Below are 27000 nucleotides of genomic sequence, written 5' to 3'. Positions count from 1 at the left end.
GATTTCCCTATTGAAGAATAATCAATTCTCAGTAAACTTTTACCACATTATAAGAGGAGATTATTAGAACCAATTCATAAATTCACAAACCAGGCAAGTAACTGCTTTTCATTGATACATTATTTTAACATTTCTCGCAGCCAAATATTTACAAAAAAAAAATCGACAAAAGAGTACTAAACCAAGGAAGATTATTTCCAACATATTTTCTGTAAGCATTTTGCACAGTTAAATCGCTATATCTGTTTATAGTTTCTTAGTTTATCAGAAGAATGTTATATTTTTCATAATATATAAGTTTAATTGTATATTTTACATCCAAGGAATGTTTGAAACACTCGGGACTCTAATGTAATAAACTATGAAAACGCGCAATGTTGGTGAGAAATAATCTAAAATTAAAATATAGAGTGCTTATAATTCCAAAGCTTTGGCAAAAGTAAATTAATTAAGAAGTGCAAGAATTTTAGAGGTGACGAGGCAACAGTTTCAAAGTGTGCAGTTTGGGAAAGATAAACGCATGCTGTGCAGGATATATACTTGCTGATCTTCTTCCAATTCATAAAGATAACCCCACTTATCTGGATCCCAATAAACAGACTAAGGAAAATCTAAATTGTTTTTGATTAGATTAACTCATATGTGGCTTAAACCTAGTAGTTAAGATTGTAGGCAAAAAAAAACCTCTTGTAAAATGTCTACACTCGAAAACAAAACAATGGTATTGTAGCTAATGAGTAATAATAGAAATGTCTGCAATTATGTCCAGAATTATTCAAATCAAATAAGATGTTTAACACAAAACCATTCAAGCAATATAGACCGTTAGATCCCTCAATCATGGCAATATTTGATTTAACTTTAAACTATTAAGCTAGTTTCGTTTGATTGTTATACAAAAAGTTTTTTTTAAAAGATACTTAAAATGCTGCATATAATTTTGAGCAAAAACTATTTCGTTTTAGGAAGAACAATGAAAGCTGCATCTGGAATTGTTTTTTTTACAATTTTTATTTCTGTTTGCAAAGGTATTATAACTCATATAATTTTAATTTTTTGAATCTTCAATGACTTCTGATGCAAAAATACTCTTCTATTTACAGGAAATATAGCAATCGAAAATAAGAACAAAAACATTTTTATTTCGACCAGGAACAACTATAAACATTACTTGGTCGTATAAAGTTTCTTCCCCCTTTATGTATCGGAGATGGATGTTCACTGCCTATGGCTCCTCTTCCCGTAGATTACTTGCAGACATTTTTGATAACAGCGGAATTTCATATCATCATCATCAAATCCATCTGAAAATTTATAAACCATTAACCTTAGAATTAATTAATATGAACAGCAGTTATAATGGGGAATATACACTAATCATTCATAGCTCAATGGGACACTATTCGAGGAGTATCAATGTGTATATCGTTGGTAAGCTTTGATTTTATTCATTAGGTTCATTGTTTTGTGGCTAGGTACTTCTTCATGCATAGACATTATCTTTATTATGCATGTTGCCGTTTTAATGATCTTTAAATGTAAATTATTGGGGCAAAAAGTTATGATATACCAAATGCCGAGAGCATTTTCAACTATAAAGCTATCCAGAAATTCTACTTCTAGAAATAGTAACTTTCTAATGTTTTTTCAGCGTTGTTCACCGTTAAACTGTGCATTTTTTTGGTTGTGCTTGCAATGTATATGATTGTTTTAGGTAATAAATTTCGTGAAAAAAAGGTTTTCGTAAACATTGCTTTAAGAACTTTTTTTAAAATAAAATATGCGAATATCACCAGCTCATTAGTTTAAGCACCAAAAACAAATGAAAAAATTAAGTTGTCAAATTTGCTTAATTCTTCAATATGAAATTCATAACTAACTAACAGTTTCCTGAGCTTGCTTGAAGTATCGTGTCATTGTGAGAACTGTCACAAAACTCAATTTTTTGTCCTTGCATGTGATGGCAACAGGATGCATTTTTATATTAAAAATAATTAGAGGAAACAGTTATAAAAAGTATGCATAAAGTTCCCAAAGCAAAAAGAATTGCAAAAATAAATCTTATTATGTTTACCTACGCTTTTGTTTTAGTTCCCACATCATGTTTATCAAGGTTTTCAACAACGTTTTCAACCGATATGCCTTCTACTAAAAACGGTATCTTTATCTATTCTTTGAATTATTCCATTTTGCAGTGTCGAATTGTAGTGTGCATTCTTTTTTGCTTGCTACTTGCAGTGAAAATTATTGTTTAAAGTAATTATAAGTCCGTAAGTTAAAAAGTTTTCTAGAACATTTTCTAAAGAATTTTTACCAAATCAGAATATCGTCAACATTGGCTTTCTTCCGTAGTCCGTGTGGTTTTCTGATATTTAAAATGTAGCTACATTACATGATAATGTTGTAAAAGTTGCTTATTAAAAATAAATTATTTCAATCTAAAAGAGGAGAGAATAAGCTAATTCAAATTTTTGATTAGTTAAAGTTAACAAAAATATGATGTTCATTTGAAGGCAATCATGATGTATTATGCAAACAATAGAGGCCGGTTGCACGAAGGCCGAATAGCTTTGCATTAGATAGCAAATATTTTTAAACTTTCAAAAAATCTCTTATGAAAGAAAATTATACAATTTTAAATGTTCAATCACTGAAATAAAATATTGTTTCGAAGATTACTAAATTTTTTTGTCGCAACAAAAATATAAACACCATTTCTACAAGTTTGAAATATTTTGCTATCCATTGAATAACGCTATGCAGGCTTTGTAAACCAGCCCCTGAATTAGAATAATTCTAGAATGAATATTATGCAAGCAAATTTTGTTATACTAGGTTCCATTGAGGCCCTCTCACCGACAATCCAGCAATCAAGTGTCTTTGCCTCTACAAAGGGTAACTAAGTTTTTCAAGTTTACTTTTTTGCGTTTTGCAAATGTTCAGCCCATAGTTTAAAGTATAACATGCTTATAATGCAAAAAACATATTGCGAAGAAAAAAGAACTGTTGATCGATGTTGAAGCGTTTTTCGTGTTGTTTTAACACACGCAAGTCAGCACGCGTGGTTTTTCATTTTAACACATTTAATTTTGCAGTCTAATTGAAAAGAAATCGGATAAAGCTAACAATATGAAATTTTACAAAAATTCAAACTTGCTGACTGCATTGTGCTGACTGCATTCTTCCAATGATAGTTTTTGTGATGCTTGGTAGCATTTCATGTCTACTTAACATTGCCAAATATTGGATTCATTAACTTTTAAAATCTTGTATAAATTAAAAGGCATTTAGCATTATTTAATTTCGTTTTTTCGACACAAAGGAGAGCAGTTGCGTCTACAATCAGGCCAAGTGGAAAGCATTATGTTAATTTTTCGAAAAGATGAGCTCATTCTTCTCATCAACCATATTTACAGAGTTTTCGGCAACATTACCATCTTCAAGATTTCCTACTATACCTAATAGTAGGGAGCACACAACCACAGCAGTTACTTCTCCATCTTTACCTGATCAATGCAACCTGGATTCTAAATCAAAACTACACCGTCACGTTTGGCTGTTGATTTGGACTGGTGGTGGGGTGTTTGTTCTATTGCTACTTACAATTATTGCTTTATTAAGTGTAAGTTAAAGTAATTTGTTTATAATCTTATAGTCCAATTTTTTGTGTCAGGAAAATATTCAAAATCTGATTATTTTGAGTAAAAATACTTCCTTGGGAGCGAGCATACTCCAGAAGCTGATGTAACATTTAGTTACAGATACTAAAAAAAATTAATCACTCCTAAAAGTTGTTTCTTCTATGTTTTAACACAAACTTACAGCTCTTTTAAAACATGCATGCGAAGAGCTAAATAGCATGTCTATACATCTGAGATAAAATTTTATTACATGAGTAACAATTTTAACAGTTCCTCCTTATTGTCTATTTTTTTAGTATAAAAACAGAATCCTTACGAAGAGAGTTGAGGTCTTTGAAGGACTCCAATTAAAAGAAATGTCTTGATGAACAGTGATGAACAGTTGATGAACAGTTGATGAACAGTTCAGTTGATGAACAGTTGATGAACAGTTGATGAACAGTTCTCCCCTGTGATGAACAGTTGTTTTTTATTTTGTTTGTTGTGACGTAGCGCGTGCGTTTCACGTGATTCACACTTTGGGATTATTACAGAAGGGCGGTGTTGTTGTTTTAAAATAAAAGATTTCGGGTTGTTGTTGTTGAATTATGTAGTGTTTTTCTTTTGACGACTTCGTTGTAAAAAAATAGCGATTTTATCATGCAACGTGCATGACATGGCGCCCAACGTGGGGCGGCTTTAACGAAATAAAGTCGCCCATATTCGTTTCTTACGAAAATGTCGACTGAAGACAAGGAAAAATTGGAAAGGCTTCGTGCTAGAAGAAAAGGACATCGCGCAGTGTGTACAAAACTCGAGAAAGAGTCAGTTGAATTGTTATCACAGCCACCACATGAGGACCTTGTAGAACGTAGCGAAATCATCGCACAACAACTCGAAAGGAAACTAAAAATATTAAGTGAACTCGACGAAGAAATATTGAACACGTGTGATGTCAATGAAATACAAGGTGAAATCGAGGACTCGGCCGAAATTTCGGATAGAGTTATGAGTATAAAACGAAAAATCGAAAGGTATATTAAATGCGCTAAGAATGACAGGCTCGTTGATACGAATGTCAACGATACCATATCGAACTCGAATTTGACGAACATGTCAAACCCTGGCCAAAACGAAAGTATCGAGAATTCTAACGAAAATTTGGCAAATGCGACGGAAAACTATGGTTTAATCGAAGGTTCAAGTAATCAAGCGACGATCGAAATTGTAAACGAAGGAAATGTAACGAGTGACAACACTACGACGACGGTTCAATATAAATCAAATATGCCGAAGCTTCCTAAGCTGGAGCTTCCGAAATATGGTGGCAAGGTTACGGAGTGGAGTTCGTTTTGGGATCTGTACGATAGTGCGATTCACAGTAATCCAAACATTTCGAAGGTAAACAAATTCAACTATCTGAAATCGCTTCTCGAGGGAAACGCAGCGAGGGCCATTAAAGGTCTAACATTAACTAATGCAAATTACGACTCTGCTGTAAAAATCTTGAACGATCGCTTCGGGAAAACCCAGCAAACCATAGCAGCTCACATGGATGAAATTTTAAAGATTCAAGCTTGTGCCAACGGTAGAACTAGCCAAGTAAGATACATATACGATAAAGTAAGCGTTCATGTACGAGGATTATCGAGTTTCTTCTGAACAATATGGTAGTATGCTTATCCCGATTATCATGACTAAATTACCTAGTGACATTCGTCTACAAATTGCCCGAAAATCGTCGGGAGACGTTTGGAAAATTGATGAGTTGTTGGATACAATAAAGACTGAGATCGAGGCACGGGAGATAAGTGAAGGAGTGCAATCAAGTCCACAGCCACAGCATGGAAAATATTCTGGAGGTCAGCACCAAACACCCAGAATACCTACGGTGAACGCCTTTTCGACTCAAAATACTTCAGGTAAACATATTCAATGTGTTTATTGTAAAGAGCCACACTTTTCGGCATCGTGTGATAGAGTAACTGATGTGAATGATCGCAAGAGTATATTGAGGAGAGACAATCGTTGTTTTGTATGCCTGCGAATCGGGCATCTCAGTAAAAATTGCGAGTCAAAGAAGAAATGTAGACGTTGTCATGGGGCTCATCATCTATCGATTTGTGAAGTGATTAAGTCAAGTTTTACGCCTCCTCAACAAAAGAATGCAAATGATCCCAAACTTTCCCCCACTGGAAACAACCCAACAGAAAGCAAGGAAGGAAACAACGTTCGCACAGCTACTATGATTGATGGAGATAATTACTTAACGACGAATATGGCAAAAACGCATAATCAAGCTCTTCTGCAAACAGCTATTACATACGCCAATGGTGGGAATGGTTCCATTCCTATACCTGTTCGCGTGCTTTTGGACAGCGGTAGTCAGCGCACTTATGTCACAAATTCATTAAAAACCCGGCTTGGACTAGCTCCCATCAGAAAGGAGGTTGTTAACTTAAATACCTTTGGCAACCAACATTTCACAAAGCAAAAATGCGACTTGGTTCATTTGTCCCTGAAAGGAAAGAATGGAAATCGAATCATAACAGCTCTTTGCTTCCCAAATATTTGCTCTCCGTTAACAACAACAATTGATCTCAATCATTATCCTCATCTGATGGAGTTGCAGCTTTCCGATACCAATATCCTCTCTGGACGAAAGACGGACAGCAACATTGACATTCTAATTGGAGCAGATTATTATTTTGATATCATGACAGGCGAGATTATAAGAAGTGAAGGTGGTCCTGTTGTGATTAATAGTGAATTTGGCTGGATTATCACTGGACAGATGAATGATGGTGAAGCTAATTCGAAATTTTCAAACGTTAATTTAATCATCGAAGATTACTCTTTTTCAAAGGAATTTCCGCTTGACAAGAGAGAACTCAAATTACATGAATGCTTGAAACGGTTTTGGGAGATCGAATCAATGGGAATCAAAGAATCCAACGAATCACAGGATCAGGAGTTTCTGAAGAATATACAATATCTTGAGGATGAAGGGAGATATGAAGTGAACTTACCTTGGAAGGGGGAATATATTCCAAAATCAGACTGTTACGGTATGTGTTTGAAACGATTACACCAGTTGAAATCTCGTCTCGATAAAGATAATCCCTTATTGCAAGAATACGATACAATTATCAAAGATCAAGTGAAAGGAGGAATTATTGACCCAGTTCTTGGTGCTCATGAAACCGGTTATTTCCTACCCCATCATGGCGTGCCGAGAAGATAAGGAAACTACTAAAAGGTAGAGAAATAATGTCTTTGGTAGAGTGCCTGATAAAGCCCTATTCATGTTTTAATTGGCTTGAATTTTTAATTTTTGAAGCATATTTCCCTAAATGTTTTGTTAAATCTCCTCTTCCTGAAGAATGAGCAAAAAATATTTTTCTCGGAAAGAATAGTGTGATATGAAATTATTATGCTTTTGGGTTTTTTATTTTAGTTTTGTTGATGTACATATTTCATCCAAACATTAAAGCTTAATAACTAAAATTTTGACAGACATCTTACAATGAGTGTCATTTAGGTTTTTGTTTTCTTGTTGAAAAGAAGAAGTGCAAGCAAGTACATAGTTTAGTTTGGTTTATTGTTACAGTTTTCACATGCAAAATTAGTTGTGCTTTGCAATTTTTCCATTTTCCACTCACTACAAAAATAATGAATTTCAATTCTAAAAAAAATTACTAATGATAATGTGCTGAAATTTACCCTGTACATGGTCTGAAGTTTGAATTTTTTCTTGTATGCACATGGATGCCAGGGTTTTAGAATTTGTTATCTCTTGACTACTTGTTTGTAAATGTAGATTGTCCAGGTTGGTATAGTCCTGAGAAGGACTGTTTTTGTTGTTGACTGTCTTTTGACTCTGAAGATGACTACCGCTAAGGTTGTCGAAACGTCAGTCAACAACAACAAAAACAGTCCTTCTCAGGACTATATCAACCTGGACGATCTACATTTACAAACATGTAACGATACTCCCGGGTTCAAACCATTTACTTTACTCTTGACTACTGTTAATCTAGTATTCCAAATCAGATTATTATGGATACATACCAGACTTGTCCAAAAATCTTTTCCATTAGACAATTTAAAAAAATATATGAGCTAACAAAATCCAAAAAACATTATCTTGTAAATTCAAGCTTTGAGTGGTAGCGGCAAGAGGCAAGATTTAAAGCAATATTTTGACTTTATTTGGAAGTCATCAAGCAAAGTGATTATTTAAGATTACGCTTGCTTGTAAATAGTCACTTAGCTTGATAATCACTTTGAAATAAAATCGAAATATTGTTGTCTTTTGCTGTTATAACTTGAATCTTAGTTTGGTGTGTGTATTCTCATTTATAGAAAACTAGACTTGTGTTGTAGCACTACTTAAAGGAATGAAATAAGAGACCAGTGAAACATTAATTTCTGCCCCTTTTTAGAAAAAATGTGGTATCCTCTTGGGAGACAAGTGAATTAAACTTGTTAAATTAGTATCCAAAACAAAGTTACTCTATTCAATGAATATTTCGAGACCTTAAACTTTAGACCCTGCATAGTAAGACTTAAAAACTCCAAGCTGCTTGTAGTATTTGTTTTGAGTTATTTCAATTTAATTTTATCCAAGCTGGTTTTGCATACCTGGTATTACAATTGATCTCAAGCTCTTTCAAACTGACGTTTTCCTTTCATTGTTAGACCTCAGTTTATGTTTCAAATTTCAAACATTGTAATTAAATCAAATATATAACTGGACATTGTTTTCTTTGTTAAAGGAAGTTGAAGGCGGCCATTGCAATAATTTTGACCCTGCTGATAAGTGGAGTTGTGCTTTTTTTCCTCTTTCCAAGAACTCGTTCGCTGAAGCTTTTATATGTCCATGATTACAATGCTTCTTTTTCAAATTATAGTGGTTATATGTTCATTAAGGTAAATCTATTTTTTTTATTTATGAAATGTTAAAAAGTTGAAACTTGCCTGCGGTCTGAAAAAATCCTTTCCTGAAGAGCAACTATTTTCCCTGCGTGTGTTAGTGCCTTCCCCTTTTTCAAAGTTGCTCTCACTACGATCTTTATTGATAATATATGGCACAGAATTGTAAAATTGCCTTTTGATTTGGGCGTTGATTAGTTAAATGCTCAAAAAACAGTGTTTCTCTAGTATCATTTCCTTGCAGTTTGCGTGGTTTTTGGTAACTTCAAAGGCAAAATATAAATAATATGTAATTAAAATGAACTGAGCAAATACATCTTATTAACATTATTAATAAAAGGTTTTTCATGAAGAAAACAAAAGACTTTTCATCTGTTTCGTCAAACTCATGTTGAAGTTTAGAGATACGTAGATACTCGAAATTGCTTGTAGACTCTCCACTTCCTGCTCGTGCTTGCCACGCAATTTCTTGTTTCTTCCAATCCTTCCGTATGTTTCTATAACTCTATAGAAACACGGAAAATGTTTTTTTTCTGTGCCTTAACTTCTAAGTAATCTCCAATACTACATTACACTCTTCGGCAAATTGAACAGCCTTAAGTTTAAATTCGTTAGAATAAGAAGAGTTCTTCAATCCTGCGTGCGATGTAGATGCTAGAGTTATACTTTCGTCCATGATGTCAAAGGTAAGCATGCTGTAATGCGAGAAGGCCGGAAAAGACCTCCCATGAGAAGATCACATTGTATCACGTGCTACCAAACACGTGTGTGACATTCATCTGCTGTTTACAACATGGCGCGTTCAAGCTATACCTTTACTTGGCAAATGGTTTACGAAATAGAATTTGCGTCTGTGATAAGAGGACACCATGTTTATAAAGCTGAATGGTCACCACAGCTTGGAGAACGGCTAGTGTGTCGGAAAGACGATCGAAAGGAGGCTAAAGAGCACGATGAATATGCGATTGGAACATTTATTCAAGACAGTGGCAAGCTGGTTGGACATGCGCCCATTGAACTTTCCTTCCTCGTGTTTACATTTTTACGAGCTCATGAGGATAATGCGGTGGAGGTAAAAGTAACTGGAAAAAAAACTTGAAAACGGCCTAGTTGTTCCAGGAACTTTTAAAGCAGTAACACGAAGCCGGCGACTGGGAGCAAAGTTTAACGAGGAACTTGATAAAGTAAAGCTCCTATGTGCCCACATGGATATTGAAATCAAGCAAATGAGAAGCAAACCTCTGAAGAACATTGATTTTGAGTTCTAACGAATGTCCGTTACCGATGTAAAAATTAAAATACTGTGTATCGAACTGAGTACCGAAGTTCATCTTTTATCGGGGGAAGGGTGGGGGGCGCTTATTTGAGAGGACGCTTAGCAAAACCCGTCTTTTCTCGAGGGGGGGGGGGCGCTTATTTCAAAATTTGAGTCCTAGGGGGGGCGCTAATTCGAAGCGGGGCGCTTATTGGAAGCTGGGCGCTTATTCGAGCATTTACGGTAATTCTACGTTCTCTTTGTTTTGACATCGTATTTTACTAAATTTCAGCTTCGTTCCCTTGCGAGAATTTAGCTTTCATATTTCCGCTTGCTTAATAAACGAAGCCTAAAACCCTCTACCCTCTGGTTTTTACTTTTATAAAACATTTACTAAAGTAGTAAATGTGTAATCTTACATTAAAATTCACCACCATCACAGTTGACGTATTGATTCTGATAAACATGCAGCAACCCTTTTATCCACCTGTTGTAATGGTGACAGTTTAACAGATATGTATACCAGGTTGCGGAAGAAAACTAAATAGAGTGATTTCGCAAACACGACGTTTCGATGTTTATATTTTAGCATAAGTTTGTCTTTATTCTTACATCCTTTTCAGAATTATTTACTTTGTCTTCGTCGTAACTGTTAAGTAGTACAGGGTTCGTAAAAAACTTAAACATCCTTGAATTTAAATAGAAATTTTCAATGTCTTAACAGTACTTGAAGTTATTTAAGATGTGCTTGAATTCAATTTAATTTGATCGAATTTTCGTAAAAATGTTATCGCACTACTTTCTTTTCACTAATGTTAAACAACAAAAACAAAAACAGTCCTTCTCAGGACTATACCAACCTGGACGATCTACATTTACAAACATGTAACGATACTCCCGGGTTCAAACCATTTTCACTAATGTTTAAAGACTTGGTGTAAGACGATTGAAATAACCTAAGTAACAGCATGGCTGTTTTCAAGTCCGTGAAAACGCGCCATTTGCTCTCAATTCGCTAGAAGAAGTTGTGTGTTTTAAAATTTTGATGTTTTAAATATGTCTTTATTAAGTTGGGCGTTGTGTTTGCAAATATCTTCCTCTTTCTTGAATTTTTACAAATATGTCATTGAAAAGTGCTTGAATTTCGTTAATTTAGCGTTGTACGAATCCTTGTAGCCTACTAGTTGACGCCTTGGCGCGTTTTGTTATATCGCGCGATATTATTTTGAACAGTTTGAATTGTTCCTTATGCAACTTTTCATATCTTCTTTCATCTTTTACAGCAAAGTCTTGTCATGACAATCGTAAACTTGGCCCAGAACTTTGTCGGTAGCAATAATTTAAATCTGTTGCTACCTATTGGTCAATTTGGCACACGAATTCATGGTGGAAAGGACGCCGCCAGCGGCAGATATATATTTACCAAACTCAGTCCTCTTGCACGGCTTGTGTTTCCCAAACATGACGATCATATTCTTCACTTCCTCGTTGAGGACAATCAAATGATCGAGCCCGAATGGTATTGTCCTATCATTCCTATGGTGTTGGTTAATGGTGCCGAGGGTATTGGGACCGGTTATAGCACAAAAATACCCAACTTTGACGTCAGGCAACTCGTACAGTACGTGAGGGATGTAATAGAAGATCGCCAAACCGAAACACTGGTGAGACTAGTTAATACAAACACTTTTTTGGGGAAACGTCTTTGTATTACCATAGCCCTTTAATTAAAAATTAATTATGCTAATTATTATGACAACCGTGCTCAGCTGGGGAGTGGTTTCGAAATTTTACAAAACTGTTGCAAGTATCACACTTCATTTTTTAAGATGCAGCAACATCGTGACTAATTATTCTTCATGTCGTAGCATCCATGTTATAGTTACAGGGGGGTGTGAAAATTTACGAAGTTGTTACATGTATCACAGTTCACTGTTTTGATACAGCAACAACGTGACTACTAATTCTTCATGTCGTAGCATCCATGTTATAGTTACAGGGTGCGGTTGAAATTTACGAAATTTTTACATGTATCACAGTTCATTGTTATGATACAGCAACATCGTGACTACTAATTCTTCATGTCGTAGCATCCATGTTATAAGAACTTTAAAGGAGAAATCAGACAAACGGATCCACAAAAGTATGTAGCACGTGGTATTGCCAACGTCGTTGACGAGAAAAGTATTGAAATTACCGAGCTTCCTATTGGAACGTGGACACAACCGTACAAAGAAAACGTTTTGGAATCGATGTTGCATGGCAGTAATAAATACAAGGCTTGCATTAGGTAAGCTACGAATATTTAACGTCTTGTTGTGTTTGTTTGTGTGTGTTTTTAGACGAACATACTTGCCTGACGCTGAACTTTACTCGCAGACATTCGTGTTTAGGAATAATTGTGATGATTAATATTAACAATGCGTGACAATTTCAAAAAATTTGTTTTTGAAAGTCATTAAAAACACTTACTGTGTTTTATAAATAATTCTTTTCTCAACAAGGTTGAGAATTATATCATTATATCAAGGTTTATATCATTATATTGAAAAGACGCTCGCTAAGCAGTTTAGCAGATGCTTGTATCAGTCCGCACATTTTGAAGTTTGGTAATATTTATATGAAAGAATGTTATATGCAGTGCGGTGTTTGAAATTAAATGAAGATATGATCTTCGCACTTTTCCTGGACAATTTAAGCAATTGTCTCATGAACCTGAAAAATTCAGGTGACTCAACGGGATTCGAACCCATGACCTCTGCGATGTCGGTGCAGTGCTCTAACCAACTGTGCTATGAAGTCACTTTTCAGGTTCATGAGACAGTTGCTTAAATTGTCCAGCAAAAGTGCGAAGATCATATCTTCATTTAATTGGTAATATTTATACTTATAGCAACTACAAGGAGTACAACACAGACACAACAGTCGAGTACTTGGTAGAAATGAACGATGAGAATAAAATGGCAACGATGACCGAGGCCATTATGAAGAAATTTAATTTGCTGTCGTGTATTAATCTCACCAACATGGTAAGCTAATTAATTTATTTTTCGAAGTTCAATTTGATAAAATCACTTTCTCTATTGCCAATGCACGTGATGTAAATCACCTGGCTGAAATAACGGCCTCGAGGATTGTTGGAAACGGCTGTCTGCAAATGCTATGTCAAGAATGCTTTTCAACCAAGATGCATTGCGCGCTTTTGTTTCTATTTACATCGTTAGTTTTTTAACTTTCGGCCGACTGTATTCAATTTCATCATTACGCCGTCTAATTTATCTCAAATGTCAGCAGAAAACATTGATAAAAAACTCCTATTTTACATTATTTACACTCGTACTACAACATAAGTATCTCCCACATTGTACCAGATCGTTCCTCTATCATCAAATTGTTTGACGCGGATGCTGTGTCTTCAATGCATGATTGTTTTTTTAGGTGTTGTTTGATTCCTACGGCAGGATAAAGAAGTATGAAACGGTTGACGATATCATCCGAGAGTATTACGCAGTTCGCTTAGAGTGTTACGTAAAGCGCAAGGATTTCCTTGAAGGAATGCTTGATGCCGAAGCTAAAAGACTGACTGCTCAGGCAAGATTTATTTTAGAAAAGATTAAAGGTGTTATTGTTATTGGTAAGTTGGTTCATCTTCATGATCGTTGCTATTCCCCCTCGTGAATATGACAGTTTTCTAAAAAGGCTAAAGGAAGTATAAATAGCAATTATGAAATAAACACAATGAAACGCGTGCGCTGATTGGTCTAGAGCTGTGTTTGCATTAGCCTGTGCCAAACACATCTGAGCTCAACGAATCAAATCAATCATAACAATCAATCAGTCAAAGAGAATTTGCAAATCGATCATGAATACATTTTAGAGGAAAAATTAAAACGTTTACTCTAAATTTGTCTGTTTTGCATTATTGTTATTTTATAAAAGAAATAAAAGATGTTTTTCGTATTTGCACTGGCTTATGCAAACCTCGGAGACGTTTGTGAGATCTCTCGAGCATGTGCAACCCTCAACCTTCGGTCTCGGGCTTGCACTGATCTGCTCTCGAGTTCTCCCAAAGGTCTCCTCGGTTTGCATAAGCCCGTACAAACACAGTAAACATCTTTTATTTCTTAAGTAACAACAACATCCAGTCGACAATTTTAAGTTTTTACCGCTGAAATTGTCTGTTGGCCGTGCACCGGAGTTAGGCCGGAGCTCCGGCTATTTTTGCGTGCCGGAGCCGGAGTTTGTTCATCTCTGGTAAAACTCCGGCAGCAGTCGTTTTTGCTGCGAAATACTGTAAAACTTTGGTAAACGTGTCTGATCAAACATTTTTGTATTAACGAACGATAACTATCGGCCAAAATTTGAAACACTTGCATGAAAATAAAAGATTTTATGCATGGCACAACATGGCATGACGCTAGATTGCGTTTACACGTGCTAAATTACGATTCAAAGCAGGACTGCGGAAATTTAACTTTACATATAAAAATTCTACTAATAATTCACCTTAAACTGTTGAACAGTGACTTGCAAAAACTAGCCACAATCAGTGATTCGAGTTATAAAATATCCGGAGCTGGAGTTCAGATTTGACAAGAGGCCGAAGCCTGGTGCTGAATAACCGAAGTTTGCACAGCCCTACTTTATGTAAAGCAATGTCTTTCATTGTATTTGCATATCTTTGAAATAAAAGCGAAAAATTACGTCGATTCAACTATTGTCTTTTTAAGATGGCTATTTTCTTAGGAGTTCGCTTTTTGAATCAGTCAAGACATCAGAGTGCTTGATATTAGAGAGAACAGAAAAAACAATACAGTAAAATACTATCGCGGTGAACTCGTTAATCAGTGACTAAAATCAAATGTTTTATTACTTAGAAAACAAGAAAAAAGCTGAAATAGTTGCGAAACTCGTTCAGCGAGGTTATCCATCCGATCCAGTGAAAACATGGAAAGAGACTGTAAAGAAACCTACATTGACCGTTGTAGAAACTGATGCTCCAGAGTCTGAGAGCGAGATCAGCTCGGATAGTTCGGCTTCGAACATTTCTTCAGGACCTGATTACGGTTATCTTGTGAGCATGGCCATACTTAGTCTCTCAGAAGAAAAAAAGGATGAACTGTTAAAGCAAAGAGATGATAAGGTACAATGAAAATTTATTTTATACAAAGTAATAATGTCAAATATGCGTATTTTTCTTTACCTCTATACTGTCATCTTCAAGTTTTGTTTTTTTTATAGTTTTTCGCGTAATTTTTATAAGTTTGTTCAAAAATGCTTTTCACGAAGTTTACGTACAAATTGTCCAACAATAATGGTTTTTGTTATTGAATTTTGATTGGATGACATTTGTATTGATCATTTTAACTTTCACATTCTCCAATCATAATGGTTTTTGTTATTGAATTTTGATTGGATGACATTTGTATTGATCATTTTAACTTTCACATTGTCCAATCATAAAAGCTTTTGTTAGTGAATTTTGATTGGATGACATTTGTATTGATCATTTTAACTTTCACATTGTCCAATCATAAAAGCTTTTGTTAGTGAATTTTGATTGGATGACATTTGTATTGATCATTTTAACGTTCACATTGTCCAATCATAATTGTTTTTGTTATTGAATTTTGATTGGATGACATTTGTATTGATCATTTTAACTTTCACATTCTCCAATCATAATGGTTTTTGTTATTGAATTTTGATTGGATGACATTTGTATTGATCATTTTAACTTTCACATTGTCCAATCATAAAAGCTTTTGTTAGTGAATTTTGATTGGATGACATTTGTATTGATCATTTTAACTTTCACATTGTCCAATCAAAATTGTTTTTGTTATTGAATTTTGATTGGATAACATTTGTATTGATCATTTTAATTTTCACATTGTCCAATCATAATGGTTTTTGTTATTGAATTTTGATTGGATGATATTTGTATTGATCATTTTAACTTTCACATTGTCCAATCATAATGGTTTTTGTTATTGAATTTTGATTGGATGACATATGTATTGATCATTTTAACTTTCACATTGTCCAATCATAAAAGCTTTTGTTAGTGAATTTTGATTGGGTGACATTTGTATTGATCATTTTAACTTTCACATTGTCCAATCATAATTGTTTTTCTTATTGAATTTTGATTGGATGACATTTGTATTGATCATTTTAACTTTCGCATTGTCCAATCATAAAAACTTTTGTTAGTGAATTTTGATTGGATGATCATTTGTATTGATCATACTTTTTTATCGGATTTGTTAGTTAGAGCTTAAACACTCCCCCCCTGTTTTGAACTTTTTTACTATATAAAGCGGGTGAGAGAGTCTAGGCTCCTCAGACTGTGTAGAAATTTTTCCGCATTGTTTGGAAACTGCATTCCACCAGACAGAAAAAATTTTTCTTGAGTAAAAGTTGTTGGCGTGCATGATTAATGCTGTTGATGTCCCATGTCGTCATTTGTTGACGATCAATCATGTTGAAAATTAAATTTTGTGCGTAGAAAAATCCACCTTGTGCAAAACATCCTTAATGTTACATATGTCGAGAATCGCACTGATTTTAGTGTGATACAAAAACCATGACCAGTCGAAAATTTAAAGAAATATAATATAAAACAAATTCCGAAGAAGCAAGACATCTTGAGATTGCAAAATATGCATCAAAACAAGACGAGAAGTGAACTGTAAGCTTTCTACTTTATTTCAAAGTCATCCTCAGACAGAATGAGGATGATATCATCCTGTCTTTTTTTTATGCATATTTTGCAATCTCAAGATGTCTTGCTTCTTCGGAATTTGTTTTATTTTAGTGTGATACGTAGAGCAATATTTTGGTTTGCAACACGAGGGAACTTAAAAACTTTGAGCGATGCTGGAATAATACAAGCAGGAACTAAAGCTCAACATTCCCTTTGTCGTGACTAGTTTTTGGTTAAATAACAATTCAGCCTGGACCAAAACATAATTTTCTTGTTTTATTAATGAAATCTTTTCATTTAGATATCTGAACTGGCTGCGCTGCGCGAAAAGGCGCCAAAGGATTTGTGGCTGGAAGATCTTGACGCATTTCTTGAAGAACTCGAAGTACGTTTCATTTATTGTAAGCTGCACTGACCGTTGCATGCAACTGTTTCAAGGAATAAGGTCTTAAAATTAATTCATAAACCAAAGCTGAAACGCGCGCGTGAATTGTTATTGGAAATGGTTTTGCTAGCACAAAATATCAAATTTCAAAACTGATCATTTTTAAATGAAGAATAATATTGAGTTATATGGTCCAGTATTACAATGAAAATATTGTCATGGCAATGCAGGGATTATTTCTCGATGTATTTCTGGGGAGGATGCTCTAATATTTTAACCCGATTTTTTGTTGGTTAAGATTGTCGAGACCAAAGAACGCGAGGATGCTGAAGCTTCTGCTGCGAAAAAAGCAAAAGACAAATCAAAGAAAAGCGAAAAGAAAACCGGCAAAAAGAAAGCCGCTGCTAAGTCGAAAAAATCAAAAACTATCACGGAATCGGAAAATGACGATTGCGGTTTCAGCATTGAAAGTGACAACATTTTATCTTTAACCGAGCGCTTAGGCTTAAAAAGATTTGAGGAGACCTCGGACACGAGCTCCGTGAGCAGCAAGAAGTCAAAATCAAGTAAAAGCAAGACGAAATCTGCGGACATTACGTCATTCATGGAAAAAGTGAGCAAGCCTAAAGAGGACACTGTGTCATCTTCCACTAAAGCTAAAGTTAAAAAGCTCATGTCTCCTTCAAAACGGGTAAGTTTTTCACACGATTGAAAAAATTTTATCTTCATGAGCTCATAAACCGTTTACAGAAAGGGTTATGTGGCTGGAAACGTTTTACACACGATTGAAAAAGTTTAAAACTTCATGAGCTCATAAACCGTTTACATAATGGGTTATATGGCTGAAAAAGTTTTTCACCCGACTGGAAAAGTTTTATCTTGATGGGCTCATAAACCGGAATGGGTTATGTGGCTGAAAAAGTTTTACATGCAATTGAAAAAGTTAAAAACTTCATGAGCTCATTAACCGTTTACAGAATGGGTTATGTGGCTGGAAACGTTTTACACACGATTGAAAAAGTTTAAAACTTCATGGGCTCATAAACCGTTTACACAATGGGTTATGTGGCTGGAAACGTTTTACACATTGAAAAGTTTAAAACTTCATGAGCTCATAAACCGTTTACACAATGGGTTATGTGGCTGAAAAACTTTTACACACAATTGGAAAAGTTTAAAACTTCATGAGCTCATAAACCGTTTACACAATGGGTTGTGTGGTTGGAAAGGTTTTACACACAATTGAAAAAGTTTAAAACTTCATGAGCTCATAAACCGTTTACACAATGGGTTATGTGGCTGTAAACGTTTTACACACGATTGAAAAAGTTTAAAACTTCATGGGCTCATAAACCGTTTACACAATGGGTTATGTGGCTGTAAACGTTTTACACACGATTGAAAAAGTTTAAAACTCCATGAGCTCATAAACCGTTTACACAATGGGTTATGTGGCTGAAAAAGTCACAACTTTGTATACAATAACATGCAAGTCTGCTTCAGATCGCAAGGGTAAACAGAATTGTCCATCAATCTTTATCGGATTCTAACGACATTCAAACTTACGCTTCTTATATTATAAATTGTTCTTAATTACTGATTTATTTTTATAAGAATGCAACCAGGGGGGTGCGGATCGTAGATGATGACTCTGACACATCTACCGCTAGCAACGTCGTAAAGGCATCAAAAAGGAAGGTATGCTGGAAAACGTCTGGTTTTGTTTTGTTTGTTTTTTAATTTTACTCAACTTAATTTATCTCAATTATTTATTTTTGTAAGAATGCAACCAGGGGGGTCCAGGACGTAGATGATGACTCTGACACATCTACCGCTAGCAACGTCGTCTTAAAGGCATCAAAAAGAAGGAAGGTATGCTGGAAAAGTTCTGGTTTTGTTTTATTTGTTATTTTGTTTTACTCAACTTAATTTGCTTTAAAGGACACATGACTTAAAAATTTTACTACTTAAATTATACTTTCATTTATCATAACTTTGAAAATGACACTGTATTTTCTAAAACAGTTTGTGCATATCTCTTTTCATGCTCGAAGTATTGAAGTTTTTGTAATGTCCGATCTATGCAATTTTCTACGTCATTTTGCATAATGAGAATTTGAAATAGCAGGTATATTTGCCAATATATTACCTCAACCGAGCAGAGTTCTCTTATTTTTGAAGAGACAATGGTATAAACAATTGCATGATCATTTCAACCAAAAGTTGACTTGAATATAAAAGATGTTGAATACTTTCCAGGAACTTAAAATGACGTAGAAAGTTGTATAGATCGGACATTGCAAAAACTTCAATATTTCGAGCATGAAAAGAGATATGCACGAACTGTTTTAGAAAATACACTGTCCTTTTTAAAGTTCTGTCAAATAAAACTATAATTTAAGTAGTAAAATTTTTAAGTCATATATGCCCTTTAACCATATCTTGTTGATTATTTTAACACTTTTTATTTGTCGATTCAGTCGTTCATCAGGCTATTGACCTAAGTTAATTCTTTTGTACGAAATTCTTTTATCGAAAGACTGCAACTAAGACGAAGGTCGTAGATGATGACTCGGAGTTGTCCGACGATGACAACGTTAAAGTGAAGCCATCCAAAAGGAAGAAGGTGGGTTCATTAATGCCAATTCTTTGCCTCGATTGTTTTCAAAAAGTTTGAAACCTGAATGTATTCACTTGTAATCTCTTCTTAAATTGTTATTAGTAATATACGTTAACGTTGTCAACAGACATGATTTAAAAAAATAATGGTTGATATAAAGACTAGTTTCTATACATCTACATATATGGTGCACTGCAAAAATGCTTGGTGGTTTCACAGACATGATTTAGATAAAATAATGGTTGATATAAAGACTAGTTTCTATACATCTACATATATGGTGCACTGCAAAAATGCTTGGTGGTTTCACAGACATGATTTGGATAAAATAATGGTTGATATAAAGACTAGTTTCTATACATCTACATATATGGTGCAGCGCTAAAGTCCTTGATTTTGGCTTGATGTTAATGTCATTATTTTCGTTTTACACAACTTGTGCATTTTACGTATTTGCTATTGATTTTTTAGAAATTTGCAGAGAAAGATGTCGTGGAAATCGACTCTGATCAATCTGAACCAACTAGTGCGCCTGTTTCATCCAAACCGTCAAAGCCACGAGCAAAGAAGGTACATGTTTTTAAATTTGCTACATTGTTCAAACTTATTGTAGATTGATTTTTATTATAGCTTGTTATAATATTTTCCACAGAAATATTATTTATATTCTTATTTGAACACCCTTATATCCGTGTTTACCATGACCAACTGTTGCTTTCTAACCGCTGAGCTGATCATTAAGCCAAGCACCCTCATGAAAAATTCTTGCTGGATCCAACACGCTGTTTATACTGTCTTTTATCCATTAGCCATAACCAACACGCCGATTTTACTTTCTTATCACTTGCTTACCATATAAAAAATTATTTTGTGCTACCTCTAGTCTAAAAGAACAACCAACACAAAGTCAACAACCCCACCCAAGAGAGCACGTGTTGTTGCTTTAAGTAGTGAGGACGACGATGTTGACAACTCGTCACCGGTTAAACGACCTTCCCGACGTCAAAACACTGCTAAAAAATATAACTTTGATGACGAAGATGAAAGCGATGAGGATAATGTATCAAATGCGGAGGATGATTGGATGGTGGATAACGATGATAGTGATTTTGACTTGTGATCGTAATGAAGCCTTGAGAATTCCTATCGAACTTGTTTATTGAAAGTTGTTTTATTCAGGGGATCTAATGAAAATCGTGGTTTCATGTTTTTACTTTCACTTGCATTGAAGCGTACTGCACGATTTAATTTATCATTTATACTGGGGGATAGGTGTCTAAGCTCAGTTTTTACCTTTAACAAATACGTTTATAAGTATCCTTTTATTTGTGTATGGCTTTATGTATATTACATTTAGGGCTTATACATATTCATATAAAGTCAAACTGTACAAATACATAAACATTTAATTTTGCTTCCATAAAAGTATAAAACAATACAATAAAACAATAAAACAATACATTCATTGAACAATACATTATAAGTCATCTAAGTCATTCATGTTTGAGGTCGTGAAAACATTCGCATGTATTTGAAATAGCCTTTTTGAGAGTGATATTTTTGCCGCCGTCAGAAGAACTTTCGCCTTCGTTTTCCGCCATATTTCATTTATGTTTATCAGTCCCAGTCTCTTCGAATACTGCTCTTGTGCCGTGAGATTTTGTGTGTGCCTTGAGAAGTTTTGTGTGTGCCGTGAGATTTTGTGTGTGCCGCGAGAAGTTTTGTGCGTGCCGTGAGAAGTTTTGTGTGCCGTGAGAAGTTTTGTGTGCCGTGAGATTTTGTGTGTGCCGTGAGAAGTTTTGTGCGTGCCGTGAGATTTTGTACGTGCCGTGAGAAGTTTGGTGTGTGCCGTGACACCTGTGGGCCACCGTAAAAAAGCGACGTATGAAACAGGCCTTAGGCATTTATCAGAGAGAATTAGATGTCAGTTTTAAATTTCTGACGTCATTATACGTTCCCAACTGACATATATGATCTACCGCCAACCACATCACTTCTGTATGATAGCTAAACGCCCAAATAAAACTTTTAGGCAAAATATTACTACTTATTATTGTATAATATTACTTATGAAGAAATAAGAAGATTTTTACAGAAATACCACGACATAGAATTAAGCATTAGCACTTTAAAGAGAAGAATAAAGAAATATGGTCTAGGAAGAAGGCAAGTTGAATACGACGTCACTACTGTAAGAGAGTCAATACGAACTATTGTTGATGGTCATGCCAGTCTTCAGGGTTATAGGTCAGTTTGGCACACTCTACGACTTAATGGCATACAAGTATCTCGAGTAGCTGTTCAGGAGATTTTTCGTGAAATATGTCCCGAAGGAACTGAACGAAGACGAGCACATCGCTTGAAAAGAAGGGAATACCAAATGATAAAGATTTGGTTGGTTGGTGTCTCACTAATGTTGCCATTTAATCGATGAAGACCTGCATTGAGTGACATGACACCAAGACCAAGACTCGTGCATACTCCAAACATTGTGGAGACAACGGAAAAAATATCAATAATATCACCAAAATATCCAAATATTCTATCACCAATCAATGGGTAAAAACAAGATCTAACGGTCATTGGAAGTCCTTTTCTGTACGTCACGATCGCCAAAAGCAATCCAGTAATAGAGTACACTACCCAACCATGAAGACCCCAATGAAATAATGTGAGATTCGTTGCATCTTGAGCTCTTTGATTATCTGAGTATCTAAATTATTCAGTAAGATATAATGTGCATGTTCACAAATATTTACAAAATCCATGTAACAAAAATAAACTGTAATATATTTTATTTTTGTTGTTTTGCATGACAAAGTCAGGTTGAAGTCTCCAAATAATTTCATTTAGAACAAACAATTTTGGCTTGCCAAATAGATTGAATAAATTTATCCACAACATAATTATATGTTCAAAAATATTATTTAACCAGTTTCAAAATGACAACGAAAAGATCGTTACTGCCACACGCTCTATCTGTACTGGCTTTAGCAAAAGTATACCAGTGATTTTAGAAATTCAAAAATAATAAAAAGTAATTGAAGTTTTCAGGGAGAAAAATATGCAAACATGTGCAAACACTTTAATGCTGTCAAGTTAGTAATGTTTTGTTTGATGACAAAATATGTTAACAATCTGAAACTTTTCTCGGCATGCCCAAAACAACTTTTCAAAAAATTTTCTTCACATTATGATTATAATAATTTAGAGGAGTCTTTTTTTGAAATTTCCTTGCAAATACAGTGTTTTACATTAGTAGAATATAATAATAGAAGAGTTTTGAAATTTGTACTGTTAACATTTTCATGTTAAAGAATACTGAAAGAAAATAAAATTCAAGACACATAAAATTTTTACGTCTTGTCTTCCTCCACCAGTTAAAGGGCTATACGTTGGGAAGTTTTTTAGAGCTTTACTGCAAACGCTTTATGTTACTGCATAATCAACAAAAAAAATCCAATTCCACTTTGTCAGCACGTGATGATCATGTTGTACATATAGCAAGTCACGTGCATAAAACCAGTTCAACTACTTAGCGATTTGAAAATACTTTCACACAAGTGAAAATACTTTCCACAAGTGGGAGGCGTGTTATGAATAGTTTTTATTAAATGCTAATGAAATGTAGATTGCAAAACGATTTTTTAGTACATAACGAGACATAAAAGCCAGATTTTCTCTAAAATAAAACTACAAAAGCCAATATAAATATATGCAATTATTTCAATATAAAAGTCGTGACGAACTATCAATATTTAAAATCATTTCAATGATTATTGCAAAATAAAACAAGCAATTACACACCTCCCCCAGTAACGATTTCCGTAAGGTTTCTTCGGCGAGTAATGTCCAACAGGCTCAGCTACACTAAAATAAAACAGGCCGATACCAATGCCTGCAGCGAACAACATTGTGAAATAAGTTCCATCACTGAACTCTGGTTCTTCGTCCTGTTTACCCAATTTGAGATTACTGTACTTCGAAAAATAGAGGTATATGAGGAAGACGGGTAGCACATTAACTGTGCCAATGTAGAACCAAGTAAAAGTGCTAGTTATCCATATCTTAATCGTTTTCATATCATTGTTGGCTCCTTTGGGTCAAGAACACACCAAACAACCCTAGGCTGGAAAGTATGTCGTTTTTCGACGAGATCTCCGGTGCGCACTATGAAATAACTGGTGTGCTGGTGTGCAAAATAAATTTTATGGTGCACTGGTGCGCATATGACGATCAAAGCATAATAATATTAAATTAATATACGAAGTATCGCTAATCTCGGTGTACACAGGCTCTTTCAGTGTTTTGTTGTGTCAAACATGTTGTACGTCGCAAAATCTTTGGAAGGAAAAATAGTAATTTAAGCAATATTGATGATACAGTGTGTGATATTTTAAGAGACTGAATCTTGCTTTGTAAGCCTTTGTTGCTATTAAAATATCGGAAGTTACTGTTTATAAAAATGTCATTTCTCAACGCATAACTTCCATTTGAATTGGATGTGAACATCTCAAATTTCGCCCACGTTTGCACAGAACTGTCAATTAAATTATTAAGGACCAACCAGTGACAGAATTTGAAAAGGAGCAGCTAATTTCCCTTAAATGCATTGAGGATCCTGCACTAGATTTGTGGTTTACTCTGAAATTTTCTTCGGGAAAGGCATTGAAAGCAAGGATCAACGAAGAATTTGTGTACACCAGCATGTACACAAATGAAGATATAATAAAGTCAATTGGCCAAGAAATGTGCATTGCCCTTGACATAGCTCGTTCCACAAGTGGTTGTGAGGCTATAGTAGAAGGATTTTATAGTCTTATCGTTACTCACAAGAAAACTGGAGGCCAATCTAATGAGGTTTTGGTTCATAGATCTATATGCCTCATTGGATTACCCTGCCATGCCCACAAATATGGCGGAATTTTGCCACGCCCAAATATGCCTGGTGTGCAATAATATTATTAAAAAAAAATCTTCGGTGCGCAGAAGACATACTTTCCAGCCTGGAAACAACCAATCCCCAGATTACTAAGGCCGATAAAACAGTTACAACTGGGTTCAAATTTAGGTGTATAGGGCCGAAATCAAATTTAAATGAGTGACAACGCTTGTTGCTCGTGGTTCTTTCCATCATCATCTCAAATATTTACGTTTTCACTCTACGTGCACAGATGACAACAATAATTATTCGACTTCACTAAGTCTAAATTTTCACTTCAATGAATAGCATGTTGTCAACATGTTTTTATTGGCTATTTCTACACTTTAACACGTGCGGTAAACTACTGGGAATTTCTGTATTTGATGTGTGAGGTAATTCAAGGGAAAATATATGGAAAAATACCCTCAAATGTGGAGATTGAGATTTTGACCTCAATCCACAACAGTTTAGTGGCCCCATCGTTAGCACCTGGGCAACCTCTTGATGGGGTGATGCTTCACAGAATTTTCAAACAGAAACCTGTCTATGTACGTCCAAGCTGCATGTTGCTGAATATAAAATCCTCTAAGCAATCCAGACAGGTATTTTCAAGGGCTCTAGGAGGGAATGAAAGGAAGTTATATTTTATGTTTAAGGCTCTCTTCGCTGAATGATTTTAAATATTTAATTGTATTTGCTGAGCCAAATCAATCACTTAAGGCTCATCCCATCTTAACCTAGATACATGTTATGAACAAAACATGCTTCCATATTGTCAATCAAATAATATTTGCAATTGGTAAAAAAAGAAATGCACCTTTTTATTTTTTTTAAAGGATGATGCAAATATCCCTGATAATGCATTTAATACTAATGATGTTGAGGATCAGTCTGGTTCCAATGCTGGTAGTTTAGTACAAAATGATCTTGCCAATGCCCCTGTTTACCATGGACAAATGCCTCCATGTGATTCCTCAAATGTGTTGCCATCAAGAAATGATATTACTGCCCCAGAACAGCAAGGAAGGCTTCCTGTTAATTCTGCTGATGATTTACCACAATTTCCTTCCACTTGTACGACAAATACAGTTAGTACAAGTCCCTCTGTTGACGTCAAAAATGCTACAAGTTTTGATTTAAGAAACAACATGCTCACAGCTGTGCAGAGACCAAGTGAAGAAATCTGTCTGTTGTCTGATGATTGTAAGAACCTTTTTTAATGCATTTGACTTCTTGATTTTAATACACATGGTGAGAGGGTCAGTTTTCAAAAAATATAGTTTTCTCTTAAGCACAATAGTTTTCTTACTCATAAAAATTATACATTTCTCCTAAACACAATGATTTCTTTCATATAAAAACTATGGTTTTCTGGCAAACACTATAGTTTTCTTTTAAAACTTTAGTTTTTACCAAAAAACCATAGTTTTCTATTAAAAACTATAGTTTATTTTTGTAAAGGTTAAGATTGTGCCCGTTGCACTTTTTTTGTCCATGCTTTCTCAACTATCACACATGACAGACATTAAGAGTTCCACTCCAATGGAAAATTTTTATTGATACTCTTACTTTTTATCAGTAATTCAACTTTGATACAAAATTGTATTTAAATGTTATTCAACTGTCTTTATCTTAATCATTGCTTAAGTATTGTATACATGCATTGACTAGTGAGGATGTAAAAATCCCACAAATACGTAAGTGTGAAATGAGCTTCATAAGTTTACCAAGATTGCTTTGCCAAATCATACAATATAGTTAAATTTAATTTTTTTAGGTGATGATTGTCACCTTTCATGTGGTTTAGAAAATCCTGTAAAACATGTGGTTATACACAGAAGTAGCATTCGCAATCTCTGCTTTTCAAACAATTGTTTTTTCACAAACAAACATTTATCCAAATCCAGCAACTCAAAATTGTTGCTTGTAGAACTTTTTTGAGCAAAAACTAATTTTTTCACGACACAACAACATACATCAAGACGTTGTTGAACCAAAGCATTTCTCTGATTAATCATCAATGTATTCTTGAAATTTCTATCAGTTGTTATTTCAATTTGCATGTTTAGTTGATCTCCACCGGAAGCTTCGCTGTAACCTGCCAAGGCTTGTAAAGCAACACATGTGTCCTAACATATAAAACAAATAATAAATAATCATACAATTCAAGAAATAAGCTGGGCAAATGACCTCATTGGCAATTCAAAAGCATTGTACATGAGGGATTTGTGGTATGCAACTCTACTTTATGGCACTTAATATATTGTAGAAGGAAAGAAATGAAATGTACTTTCACCAGTTATTCGTAAAATCATTAGATGAAGTTTAAGGTAACGACGATATGAAGGTTTCTTTCTCGACACTGGACATTTAAAATTGGCAATGCTAAGTCCATTTTCATGAAATCGTGAATAGATTATAAAAAATCTCACCTAAGTAGAGACAAAACCTCTCCCACCTCTTCTCTGTTCCGTTAGCCAAACGACAATCGGTCCCGCATATCCTCGACGCTTTAGAGCTAGTTGAGTTAAAAGGGCATACGATGTTGTTTC

The 27000-nt window shown here is 34.7% G+C and overlaps 2 protein-coding genes and 1 pseudogene across 2 annotated transcripts; 2 read left to right on the top strand and 1 right to left on the bottom strand.

The window, feature by feature from the left end:
• The first annotated feature begins 1272 nt into the window (after positions 1–1272).
• Positions 1273–8802, top strand: LOC124459195. The gene is made up of 6 exons (XM_047008715.1): positions 1273–1431; positions 2092–2157; positions 2836–2895; positions 3417–3622; positions 3938–6879; positions 8399–8802. Exon 5 carries the CDS (start codon positions 5254–5256, stop codon positions 6862–6864), a length of 1611 nt encoding a protein of 536 aa, XP_046864671.1. The 5' UTR covers positions 1273–1431; positions 2092–2157; positions 2836–2895; positions 3417–3622; positions 3938–5253; the 3' UTR covers positions 6865–6879; positions 8399–8802.
• Positions 8803–11093: 2291 nt separating this feature from the next.
• On the top strand, positions 11094–20942 carry LOC124459192 (DNA topoisomerase 2-alpha-like). Its single transcript, XM_047008713.1, has 12 exons — positions 11094–11474; positions 11901–12100; positions 12704–12839; positions 13249–13444; positions 14688–14953; positions 16821–16904; positions 17203–17595; positions 18519–18602; positions 18687–18776; positions 19444–19530; positions 19996–20094; positions 20408–20942. Exons 1-12 carry the CDS (start codon positions 11106–11108, stop codon positions 20642–20644), a joined length of 2241 nt encoding a protein of 746 aa, XP_046864669.1. The 5' UTR covers positions 11094–11105; the 3' UTR covers positions 20645–20942.
• Positions 20943–21550: 608 nt separating this feature from the next.
• On the bottom strand, positions 21551–24714 carry LOC124459193 (annotated as a pseudogene).
• Positions 24715–27000: the final 2286 nt, after the last annotated feature.

The sequence above is a fragment of the Xenia sp. Carnegie-2017 genome, unplaced genomic scaffold (genome assembly GCF_021976095.1).
Source record: "Xenia sp. Carnegie-2017 unplaced genomic scaffold, XeniaSp_v1 HiC_scaffold_7, whole genome shotgun sequence".
In the NCBI taxonomy this organism is placed as follows: Eukaryota; Metazoa; Cnidaria; class Anthozoa; order Malacalcyonacea; family Xeniidae; genus Xenia; species Xenia sp. Carnegie-2017.
The sequence above is the reverse complement of the archived record's forward strand: the minus strand, read 5'-3'. Positions and strand labels throughout refer to the sequence as shown.

Coding starts and splice junctions, on each gene's coding strand:
- LOC124459195 (XM_047008715.1), top strand. CDS start 5,254: ATGTACGAGGATTATCGAGTTTCTTCTGAACAATATGGTAGTATGCTT.
- LOC124459192 (XM_047008713.1), top strand. CDS start 11,106: ATGACAATCGTAAACTTGGCCCAGAACTTTGTCGGTAGCAATAATTTA. Junction 11,475..11,900: donor ATCGCCAAACCGAAACACTG/GTGAGACTAGTT, acceptor TTCATGTCGTAG/CATCCATGTTATAAGAACTT. Junction 17,596..18,518: donor TCATGTCTCCTTCAAAACGG/GTAAGTTTTTCA, acceptor TATTTTTATAAG/AATGCAACCAGGGGGGTGCG.